The sequence below is a fragment of the Sceloporus occidentalis genome, unplaced genomic scaffold, assembly GCF_023333645.1.
Source record: "Sceloporus occidentalis isolate IW3139 unplaced genomic scaffold, rSceOcc1.0.p SCAF_24, whole genome shotgun sequence".
Taxonomy (NCBI): domain Eukaryota; kingdom Metazoa; phylum Chordata; class Lepidosauria; order Squamata; family Phrynosomatidae; genus Sceloporus; species Sceloporus occidentalis.
The window spans coordinates 8,622,036-8,634,940 of NW_028317004.1; the positions used below are offsets into that span (position 1 = coordinate 8,622,036).

The window sequence follows — 12,905 nt, forward strand, 5'->3', positions numbered from 1 at the left end:
CGCCGGCAATTTACGCAGCGTTTAAAATAAATAAGCAATTCTGCTGCAAATGTAAAAAAAGTGTAATCAGCCGAAACATTACATTGCTTTGGTGGTTGCACTTGGATTCTTCTTTAGTCACAACCCAATAAGCAAGAAATTCCATTTTATTTACCAAGTGCTTATCCATATCTCATAAATACCAGAACTGAACTAGGAATACCTCCTAAAACATAATGGTTAAAAGAAAAAAACCTCAGACAGTTTTTATTTTTAGGTCCGTTTATTAGGAGTGCCTGGTTTGAAAAACAAAAGTGCAGGTTTACAGTTTTTAGAAAATGTGTACAATTGAATGTACATTAGCTGATTATATATATATATATATATATATATATATATATATATATATACAGAACAGTCAGACGGAACTCTTAATTTCTGTGGTGACTGCACTGAATTTTGCCCAAAATTGGTCTTTGCATAATCCCCATTGCATTGTACCTACAAGGAATTATGACTAGGCAGTCACCCAAACTAGCTCTGTTTCGTACACCACATATAACACCTTGGGCACCGTGAGGCTTTTGCACACATAGCAATATTTAAAAAGATAAGTTCTGTAAATGATGATGAAAAGTCTAACTGTTCCATGATCAGTGGTCTACATCCAACACCTTAGGCAGGCCCCAGACCTTTGTAAATATGGTGGTTTTGCAAGTATTGCCTACACTTCAGTGTTCAGGCTTCTCCATGAAAATGGGTTTAGCAATCATGTTAAACAGGCTGTGCTGCCAGCACAAGCATTAATGCACAATGGGGGAGGGGGTTTGAGTAGACAACAAATTTAGTAAAATTCTTTAAAAAATATTATGAGGTAAATTTCCTTATAAAGCTTGTACCATGATATGTTCTAATGTAAGACCAAAGTGACTTTTACATTATGCAGTACAGTATGGAAACTGTGCTACAAATCCACCTGTTTGCTACTCATGAGTAACAGGTTCACATCCAAGCTCAAGAACATTACCAGAACACCTCCATGATGTTCTACAGGCCTCAAGGTTGGTTGTACACCATGTTACTAAGCATGTTGCTCAGGCCAAGGCTAAGCTGTGCTCAATGGTTCTTCTTTAGAGCAGAAAGACTATGGCATAAAAAGGGGGCATCTGGTATTAAGGTCACTGTAGTTTAGAAATCTCTTCATTCAGATCTAGCCATAAAACTGGTATTCTACAACAGAAGGTGTGTCAGAGGATATTTACATAAACTCACAATTACTTTTTCAACATAAGTTTTGATACACAAATTTTGTCATCGTATTAACCTGTGGGATGTTCCTATCCACATTGATTGGTACAGAGATAAGACCGTTTTGATGATGATTTTTTTTTTTTTGCAGAAATGTTATGCTTTATATTCCAAAGCTTATATAAGGAATAAGGTTTAGCCGAATGCAAAACAACTATACATAAAATTCACACATTAGTTTCAGTACCAAAAAAGAAAAACATGATTGTGCAAAATGTGTTTTGATTCAAGACATGAGCTGCACATGAATACATATGCATATGTCATACAGGCACTATTTCTATGCACATGTCACTTGTACACTCAAGTATTTAAAGTGCATTTTGTAAAATGGCTTTCAGATTTGCATATTAGATTATTTGAACATGTAATATAAATAATTATATAATATCTGACAATTTACATAATTCTCTTTGACAGTAAGGGAAGATCTTTGAGTTTATCTCAGTGATTTGCATGTTAGTCAATGATCGTGTTATGATAGCATAAAAAAAACATTATAAAAAATGGACGTGTTCGATGTTTTTTCTCAGTCTTTAGTTATGTAGTTATGTCTTTGGTGTAGTATCTGCAAATTCTTCAATTTTAGACAGAATCCACTGTAAAGGAAAACAAGTAGAATTTTGTTAAAGCAGGCATAATATGGATAACCACTTGCTGAAATATATACCTTTGGAGCTTTCTCTCTCACTAGAGGTATCCCCAGGTTGCCTATACATGTTGGGCGGGTATACACATTGTCTTTGTGACATTTCCAGATGTCAGCTACAATAAATATCAATGAAGACACCTAAACGTGTACACTGCAGCGTATTATGTGTTTGTGTAATATATATTATATATATATATATATTCCATTTCAGTTTCTTTAGATTCTGTTACATATATACGGTATGTTCATGGTAATCCATCAAATAACACAGTTTTTGCTATAACTCCATTTGTAATAGACAGCAGTGACTGCCTTGTTCTGTGAGTGGACTTCCACCTTACACAGAGATACTCACTGACAACATCCTTCACTATGGTGCAAGCAACCTGTCATCTCAGGCAAAAACAGGGCCCAGTAATAGAACCCCTACAACAGGGCTCAGTTTTTATAATCTAGGCCTGTCCTATTAAAATTATAATCCACAGACAGCTTTACCATAAGTATGCACTGGCTATAATAATGCTATTTAGGACCATTGCTCCATGTTGACTATGTCATACTGACCTTGGCCATTCTTCACCCACTACCCATTTATAAGGAAATGGAAGGTACAACATACCACCTTTACCTCAGCCCAGTCTTCAAGGAGTGCTAACACAGCAGCATTTACAAACTCTAGTAATCATTTTCAGGGTTTTTTATTTTTTCTCGAACCTCTCTTTATGAAAGTACAACAAAGAATATTAAACGTAAATCACCAAGGGGGATTAAAACTGGGAAGAAAATATATTTGAAAATATATGAACACATTTCACGGAGCTCTTGCAATGAGTACTTGAAATGCCTAACTCAACAATAATTTTAAATTACTAATACTTTGTTGTATTTACCTTGGCATCGTCCGGAGTCTTAAAATTTATTATTTTTCCACACTCTTTGGCATGAAAAACAGATTTCACTCTCTCCTGAAAAATAAACAATTCAAATGTAAGAGACGGACTCGAGACCTTAATCCATATTGTGGTCTGGGAATCTTTGTTACAAATTCCAGACACATTTGTGGTTGTTTAATGTGTGTGCTTGTTTCTGTAGTTTTAAGCCGATGATGTTCAAAGGACAGGTTGTACAGTAAACAGGCAAAGTTCTTTATATGTGGAGATGGTGTTTACAATGAATCAACCTGTAGCAAAGGTTTGCCAACAATATTGCTACGGTATTTCAGCCAGTGTTAAAGCAAATAAAGCGCATCATTCCACTTTTAAATCACAGATTGATGTAGCATTCAGATTACAATGTTTACTGCCATTAGCCAAGACGGAGGGGTTTAATCACTAAAAGGGGACTTTGCAGGAGATTTAACATTTCAGCTGCCCGATATCATGATGCATTATCAAGAGCCAATCCCAGTGCTGAGCTGGCTCTAGATAATGTATATATATAATATAACTGAGGAGAGTTTTAAGAAACATCCCATATAATCTAAGCGTTATAGAAGGCCAGCTCATTCCTGCGGCTTGCTTTGTATAATGCATATTAAATCCCACTTTGGTGAATAGATTCCAAAGTCTTTAAAAATGTGAGACAACTTAGTCACCATAAAAACAGAACAGGATGAAAAGTCGCATAAATATTTCAGACATCAATAAATCTGATATTTTCTCCAATATAAAAACATGAGAGCTCTTGAAAATTTATCGGATTCCAAAGCCCCTAAAGACCCTTTCCCATACAACAATTGTAAATGATTTTGGCCATACGGAATTCTCAAAAGGGACTAGAAACACCTATTCATGAAACGTGTTTGTACTATAGTTGGAACTATATATAATCACACACATTGATTAAGTCATGTGGGTAACAGCCTGATGTTCCATTTTTATTTGTTATATTATGTTTAAAAAGATTAAACAGTTTTACTAAGACAAAAAAATTATTTCAGATCATGTAAGGCTGTCTGGTCAGATTCTGATTGGACTCATTTCCATGGATCAGTTGAGATTGAATATCTGAAGATTAGCCATGATGACAGCTTTTTACAGGTGTGTCAGTAGACCGTAAGGATCTTCAGACATAAGACTGGACTGGGAAAGATTTACTAGAACTCCTCCTCTTACTGATCACGTGGATAGAATACAGTATATACATGGCGCTATGTATTAATTTTACATTTTCAATTACTTTGGAGTCTTTTTTCATCTAAATACTATTTTTTCCGCAACTCGTGATCCAGGAGTTACTCACAATCTATCTGTCCAGAAAGAATAAACTTTAACTAAGTGGCAAGGCTGGGGACTGAAAGGGCTTAAACCAGAAATATAGCTCAGGCAATGTCCTTCTCTAGCATCTTGTTCTTGAATGACTCACTATTTTAGGTGGCTTCTGTTAAGCTTAAAAGAGCTGCTATATGAATTTAAATGTAGGTGCTCCAGAATTTAGGTAGATATAATAGCTCTGTAACATTAATATTTAATTAGTAAGGGATACTTAAAGGAACGCAATGTCACTTAAGCGACTAAGTGATCTAATATAAATAACCACACAGATTATGGAATTATTCCTGGAGTGAGGAGCAAGCCAAGTATATATGTCCATACAGTACCTTGGCCTCAATGCGTAATCTTCTTTCGCTTACAATAAAGGGTTCTTTGGTAAACTCATCAAATGTGTACTGCCATTCAGATATAAGTTGCCCAAATGTTCCTTTGGTAACAAACAACACTCCACTAGGAAAAAAAATAAAAATACAGTTAACCCAATATTTGTTTAACACATGTGTTCAAATCTATTCTGCAATGTATTGCATTATTTTGAAAAATAATATTTAACACTAAGAAAACCTGACAGGCCAGTTCGGCAAACATATCTAGGAATCAGGACGGCACAGATTAACAGTACAGATAAAAAGCATTTACTCCTTGGAACAGAAGAGTGATACATAGACAACAAATACAAGAAGACAGAGGGTCTACTCATTATAGTGAATGTTTGTAAGAGACCTGGACCTTTCAACTCCTTTATAGCACTATATATTTTTTCAAGGGTAATCCCCGGTGAGCGTCTCATTATTTAACCATAAAACATACATCTACATCAACGGTCTAACTACTGATGTAAACCAGATTTTCTCTATGGATATATATATCTATATATATACACACACACATATATGTATACACACATATACATTCACATACTATATATATATATGCATATACATACTATATCAATAGAACTTTGTGGATCTATAGTCATGTAAAAAAGAAAGTACACTCTTTTTGAATTCTATAGTTTTACATATTAGGACATCATAATCTGTTCCCAGGGTTCTGATGCAAAAATAGCCCCCGGGCCCATCAGCTTCACCAATCAAAATGTCCCACAGGGCCACCTTTGCCCCAAACAGCTGATGAGTGCCTCTGCGCCAGCAGCTTATCAGTGCCATCTTTACCCATAGCTTTTCAGTGCCCCCAAAACCGTTCCATCATTGCCCCCAAACAACTTCTCTGTGCCATCATTGCCCCTTGCCCCCCTTCCAACATACACTCTGGCACACTCCATCTCACCCGACGTACACATCCATGCTCGCATACATACACATAAATAAACACACATATATTACATACCACCCATCGCCCACACCTGCTTACCTCCATCATTTCATCAGCTTTTTTTTCCGGCTGCTTGCACACTGTGCAAGCAACCTTGGTTTCACTTAGGAACGTATTGGGGTCACGTTACCTTGTCTCCCCGTGCCTGTTCAAAGTAGGTTAAAAAGGGGATAGGTCCAGGTCAAAAAGGCCATTTCTAAACTATTTTGAACCGGTACGAGGCGACAGGACCAAGTGGTCGCCACTGTCTTTCACACATGGCTTCCCCATTTTGGCTTTATTTCTGTTGAATAACTTATGACATGGTGTAATATGTCATGTGGTTGTATTTACGTAATTTTCAGACCTGCTAAGGCACAGATGATTGTTATGTCCTGATATGTAAAACTGTAGAGTTCAAAGAGTGTGTACTTTCTTTTTTACATGACTGTATACACATTTAGTATGGGTTATATGTGTTACATACCTCTTTGTTACCATAACTAAGTCGCTGTTGTTGACCATTGCATGTGCAAGATATTTCCATTGAGCAAACCGGCCATTTTCAATTTTCTAGAGAAAAAATGAAAAAAAAAACCCAACATTAAAAAGGAAACTGACTGATTTTCCATTTCCTTAAGCAATTTCCTAAGTCAACTAAGATCCTAAATTAAAATGATTGATGACACCAAACAACATCTTTTATGTGGAAAAAAACCCTACCAACTAAACAAGTTTCTTGTGTACTATTGTGTTTTATTTCGGGCTGGTATTTGTAGGTATGGTTATTAGCATGTGATATCTACAATCATTGAGCTGCAGTCTGGGTTTGCTCTCCTTTTGTATAAAATTGTTCATCAGATTGAGTTGTACGAAGACCCATCAATGTCAATGGAACATAAGAACCAGAAAACTTAAGTTCTGTACTGAGTATCCAAAAATGTCTGTCACATCCCACACTGTTGCTTTAACAGGTTCTTAGGTTTAGTGTTATATTATACACCACACCAAAGATTTTTTTAATATTGCAAATAACCTGTGATTATGGTTTCATTAAATATTATTAATAGACAATTCCTAATGAAAATGGTGTTGGCCTTCAACAAGCATGCAAACACAATACTTTTGTAGACTATAGTTTCATCCTAGTATGTATTATAGTCATGAAGTGGTATTAAATATGGAGTAACATGTGAGTGCTAGGTTAGGTCTGCTAAGAAACATTCAGAACGAGATTAAGATTTTTAAATTTTTATGACTCACTAAGATTTTTTAAGTGAATTTATGTTGCAAAACGGATACATTTTACTTTCCATTTAATTGATCCTTGTTGGATTTCTATGCCCTTTTTATGTCATTATTTGTAAATCCAGAAATAAATGTTGGATTCATGTTCGTAGTTAAGAGTTTACACTTTGTCTGAATGCTCACTCTTTCAAACATTGCTGTTTGGTTTTCTTTTTTGCTCTTTATATTTTTAATTCAGCTTAAAGGTCATGTGCAAATAAGAGACAAGAGCGGTCTAGACATCTGTATATTTACTATAGCAGGAGTTTTAATGCACATTGTATTGAGATGCATTAAGGGTCAACCCTGGCAAACTCTTCCTGCAAGGGAAGCTGATGTGGCACCTCAGAATGCATAGATTAATCATTAACTTAAACAATTTGTATTTAACTATGCATTATGAAGGCTAACCCAACGCTGCTTGTAGGAGAAACATGACATGACACATACTAAAAGATTACGTACTTTGCTTGTCCACATAAAACAATACTCAAGCACCCATTTTATCAACAGTTGATGGGTTGGGTGTATTCAAGACCCTTAAAAGTTCAAAGGATCTATAGAGGCCATGGTGGTCTGAGGTGTTGGTTAGAAACATTCCCATTTGAGTACAGGCCGCTTGCTAAATGATAAGCCAAACACCGAAGATCATTAACCTGAACAGTTACAGAAGCCATTTGCCAAGGTTATGAGACCATCAAGGAAATGACTCCCAAAAAGCAATATGCTAATGATAATAACTTCAGAAATGTGCACAAAAGTGTGAGTAGATTATTGCTCCATACACACATATGAGCCACAAAAACAAAGTCACATGAATATACAATTTGGAAAGATGGGGAGGTGGTGCAGAAACACCTAATACCATGTACAAAAGTCTAGCCCCCCCCAGCATCCAAAGGATCAGATGAATTTAAATTAAGAGATTAGGCAGAACATTTTAAATGATGATAATCTGTGTGAAACATTACGTTGAGTAATATTAAGGAAGGCAAAACATAATGGTTTACATGGGGCATAATTCAATGGAATTAGTTTATTGCTCCAAATTTAGCACTTTGTCAAGCTAATTACAGCTGTAGCTGGTTTTTTTATTTTCTGGTTACCCTCCTGTCACATGTTTCAATATGGAGCTTGACTTTATCCTGCAACAGGTAGGCATCTAGAAGCACTAGGTTACACAGATGTCTCCTCGATGCAAAAAAAAAAATCACTATTTGCACAACCAATATATACTTCACTATATTAAAAAAAATATGAAATCAGATTTGCAGAATTAAATCCAATGGCTCTGCCCCAATATTTGGATTGGGACTCCAAACAGAATTGAAAAAGGCAAAAGGGGTCTCAGTCCACAGCATAATATGCAAAATACAATCAATGCTTCATCAAATTAAGAAAGAAACTAAAAAAGAAAGGTGTCAAGTTCCATTTTCTCTAGTAAGAAGGGCTGGGCTGTCCCTGTATAATGCATAATAAAGTGTGAAGAGACTTTGGTGAGATCTCACTGATTTAACCATGTATTATACAAGGTTCCTGCAGCAGAAGCTCACTGAGGTTAGACGGTGACATCATGCACAGTGACATCAAGGAGCTAAAATACAACTCCACTCCAAAATCTCCATCCCAATGATAATAAGAACTATAGAAGAATAGCTTGGCAGCTATTATTTCCTCCTATTTTGGGGAATCCAATACCCCTTCCTGTCTGTACATTTTATTTTTCATTTTAAAGTGTTACACAGGGCTCTAAGTAACAATGTGATGTAAAATTACAGATGTAAAACAAGCCAGATGATTAATTTGCTCTTAAAAGGAGAGTTTCAGGGGATGGCATTCAACAGACAAAACCTGATTTTATTAACTTAAATATTAACATGTAAACAATTGAAAAATAATAAAGCTATAAAATGTTACTTTCAAGTAATATTTTAAACTTAAGCTAAAAAAATCTAAAAGGTGAAATAAGATAATTATTCAGGTCAGAATAAAAAAAACAAACAATTTGAATGAACAGTTCATGTTTATTAAATATGGCGGATAAGGAACAAAAAGTTATAAAGTTTATGCCAATACAATCATATCACAAAACACTTGGCCAGTATACAACTAGACAATATTTTAAAAAAACAAATAAGAGTCTACAAAAAGGCAGCCTTTCATAAATATAATAAAATATTACGCAATTCAGGTGTTTTAATAAGACAGAGTAATAAAAATATAATTCTCCAAGGAAGCAACAAAACTCTTCAAGAACATAAAAACTTATCTGAAATTTTAGAAAATATAAACTGTACATATCGGATACATTCTGTAATGTGACACATTTCAGATCTGAAATGACTTCTGGATTTCCCTGAAACTAGACAATATATCTGCTACCGTATTTGCTCGATTATAAGACGACCCTGATTATAAGACGACCCCCCAAAATCTGAATATTAACTTAGGAAAAAAGAAAAAGCCTGAATATAAGACGACCCTAAAGGAAAAAAGTTTTACCAGTAAATGTTAATTCATGTAAACTATTTTTTTTAATAAAAGCTATGATTGAGAAAAATATTTTTTTTGTTTTTATTTCTTGTATTTTCCAGCCTGTCCCCCAGTTACGCACATCTGCCCCCAGGCTTGCCACACCAATATGGCACTGTGGCCCATGATATGCCTTTTAACCCTCTATATGCCACTGTGCCCCATGGTATGCCTTTTGACCCCCTATATGCCACTCTGCCTCCAGAAATGCCTTATACCCCTATATCCCATTCTGGCATTTAGGGGGTTAAAATGCATATTATGGGGCAGAGTGGCATATAGGGAGGTATAAGGCATTTCAGGAGGCAGAGTGGCATTAAGGGAGTTAAAAGGCATTGTATAGAGCACTCTGCCTCCAGAAATGCCTTATACCCCTATATGCCACTCTGGCATTTAGGGGGTTAAAAGGCATATTATGGGGCAGAGTGGCATATAGGGAGGTATAAGGCATTTCAGGAGGCAGAGTGCTCTATTAAATGCCCCCTTAACGCCACTCCAGAAATGCCCTATGCCCCCATTTAACTAACACACACACACACACACACTCTCTCCCCCCCCTCCCCTCTCCTCTCTCCTCTCTCCCCTCTCAGCCCTCTCTTACCGGTGCTTCCAGCCGGGGCAGCGGGTTGACGTCGCCTTCTGCTGCAGCCGGAAGGAGGTGGAGTTGGCAGCGGGGGTTTGTATGCGTCCGTCGCGTATACTTTCCCCGGCTGTCAGAGATCAGAGATCTCTGACAGTCGGGGAAGGTCTACGCGACGGACGCAGACAACCCCCGCTGCTAGCCACACCTCCTTCCTGCTGCAGCGGACGATGTCTACGCGGATCGCGTAGACATCAACCCGCTGCCCCGGCAATACAGCAGGAAGCACCGGTAAGTGTGTATGATGGGGGGGGGGTGAGACAGGAGGATCCAGGTCCCCTGCAGCGGTGCGGGGGATCTGGATCTTAGTCTCCTAATCAGACTCTATTTGAGGTCTGATTAGAAGACGACCCCGATTAGAAGACGAGGGGTATTTTTCAGAGCATTTGCTCTGAAAAAAACCTCGTCTTATAATCGAGCAAATACGGTATATATAGGAATGTATAGGAAATGTTTCTATTCTACTACATTCTATCACTACCATTGTCTGATCAAGCAAACTCACTCAAGGCCTGTATTGTGTTTCGTCTGCAGGCAAGAAAAAGAAAGAAGCAAACAATAACATTTCCAAGAAAGCAAATTAGTAGATGAGACAATGAGTTTAAAGGGGAACTTTCACACCACCAGAACCATCTATCACTTCTGCTATTAGTATTTTTATTTTCAGATTTATATTTGCCATCTCTGACATTAATGCATAGCCGAGTGTTTCATAAAATGTTTAACCATTACACATGAAGCCTCAGCAGAGATGGTGGAATATGCTTCTTGGACTCTAGGACTCCGACACTAAAGATTGGCCAGAGCAGCACGGTCATGGCCAGAGCAGCACGGTTTCAGCTCCATGCACTGAGTACAAAATCATAGAAGTGATACTGGTCCCAGTAACTGTTGATATGTGGCATTACATGTTACAGACATTAAACAAAGGCTACCAAAAGAAAGGAAAATGTGCATACACAGCACCAAGAGCCAAACCCAAGAAGCAGCATAGCTTGCATTTAGCTGACATAGATTATAATCAGACAGAACTGTGTTAAAAGATCCTATATTTTGTCCCACCATAGGCAGCATCGTGCAATATGAGTTCAATTCTAAAAGACAAAAAACATATGAATAGCTGTAGCTTGCAAACATGCAGGAGGGAAAACACAACAAACATGCCATGATAGTTCATATTATGGATTTGCCTTTTATATTTACAGAGAGCAAACAAAATAACATAGCAACTGAATGCCGGCATCTTGCTTTATTAGCGAATGCTAAATTTGAAAATCTTGAAAAACAGTGTGTGTACAACATAACAATAACTATAATCAGACTGTATGAAATCGGACACAAAAAAAGTATGTGATGATGTACAAGACGCATGCATGGTAAAGGATGGTTCATTCATCCGCATTTCCCTGTTGTGTGTGTGTGTTTGAGCAGCAGGTGGCAGTCAAGAGCTGTTCTGAACAAATCTGGGTGGACGCCACACCATGCATGTCTTTCACTATTGCCGGAATCCTTAATTATTTCTTATTGTTCTTCAGTTGCCTTTTACCATCCTGATTATTGTACTTATTGCAATTGTAGGACAACTGTAGCAAGAACATATTTTTTTTTCTTTAAAACCCTGGCAAATACCTTTTTTCTGCTCCCACACTCCCCGTATTCCGTGGTTGAGCAGTAGCCATTTTTGTTACTGGTGCGAGCATTACAATGAATGGTGGCAGCCCTTTTTTTTTAAAAAAAAATTTTTTATTGGTGGTGTCCAGTTTGACCATAACTTTTAAAAGTCTTAATATAATTTAAAAGACATCCGCAAAACGGCCGCCAAAAGTATTTTGTATATCCTTTAAAGTTTTACTGCAATTATACCGTTATTAGTGTTTAAGGAATTTAGGGAAACATTTTTTTCTCACTACGGTTGTCTTATCAGAAGCTATTATCATGTCTTTATAAGGTAGCCACTCTGAAATTTCACTGCATGGAAAGTAACACCTGGTGTGCCACTGACAATTATTTACGTATAATACACTATATACTTTGTCTATAGTGGTTCTACCTTTTGAAATTAAATGCAACGTATATAAATTCTTATCCGTGCTCAGCCTTTAGTGCTGGCACACAATCATAATTCAAGAGCATTAGCCTTGACACGTACACTATTGATCAGTTCCTTTATTTTAGAAATGTTTCACATAACTGGACTGGAAATGGTTGAATGTTAATGTTGCCTCTCTGATTGTTGTTTTAGTTGGGCAGTGTTGGGCTTAGAAACACAGATAGCCTGCCTGGATAACTGGGTGTAGAGTGCTAATCTTTCTTCCTAATGCATTCTGCTATAGTGACAAGAATTGAACCTCGCAGGCACCCGTCTGAGGAGAAGTCCAGGCTAACTGACCGTGTAACTGAAAAGGGGCGGGGCTTCGGCTCCCTTCTGGGTGCTTGGCATAAAAAGCTGTATTTAGGCTGGAGTGTTAGATTTCTGACAATGCAGCAATTAAATATAATAGCTAGTTCTGTGACACCAACCAGCAAAAGAACAGGGAATACAGATAATGTTTATGGTGGATTTATGTATCAAAATCCCTGAACAAAGTTTTGAGACATAACCCCTATATGTACTGCCGCTGTAAGAGCTATATTTTACTCTGAGAACCGGAGAGGCTGCCCACTCGTAGCCTGGCTTTTGCCAAGATGAATCTGGAAATAATGGCAAGGGACCTGGGTGTTTACCTGTTTGTTTATACTGAAAAGTGTAAATAAGAATACATAACTCTTTTATCAGAAATACTGTACATCAATAACATAAGAAATATACACGAAGGATATACTGTAATACATGGCACAAACAAAGCAGCCCTATATAGAACCCTTATAAAGGTAAAGGCTTTAGGTGATATGAGGACATTTCCCATATCGCAAAACACTG

At 37.1% G+C, this 12,905-nt stretch overlaps 1 protein-coding gene across 1 annotated transcript in view; it reads right to left on the minus strand.

The window, feature by feature from the left end:
• Nucleotides 1-1,835: 1,835 nt before the first annotated feature.
• Nucleotides 1,836-12,905, minus strand: part of LOC149300581 (intermembrane lipid transfer protein VPS13A-like) — a 72,063-nt gene continuing 60,993 nt past the window's right edge. The window contains 4 exon segments of the mRNA XM_089485091.1: nucleotides 1,836-1,886; nucleotides 2,830-2,904; nucleotides 4,539-4,662; nucleotides 6,014-6,099. Coding sequence (XP_089341217.1) covers nucleotides 1,836-1,886; nucleotides 2,830-2,904; nucleotides 4,539-4,662; nucleotides 6,014-6,099 — 336 coding nt within the window.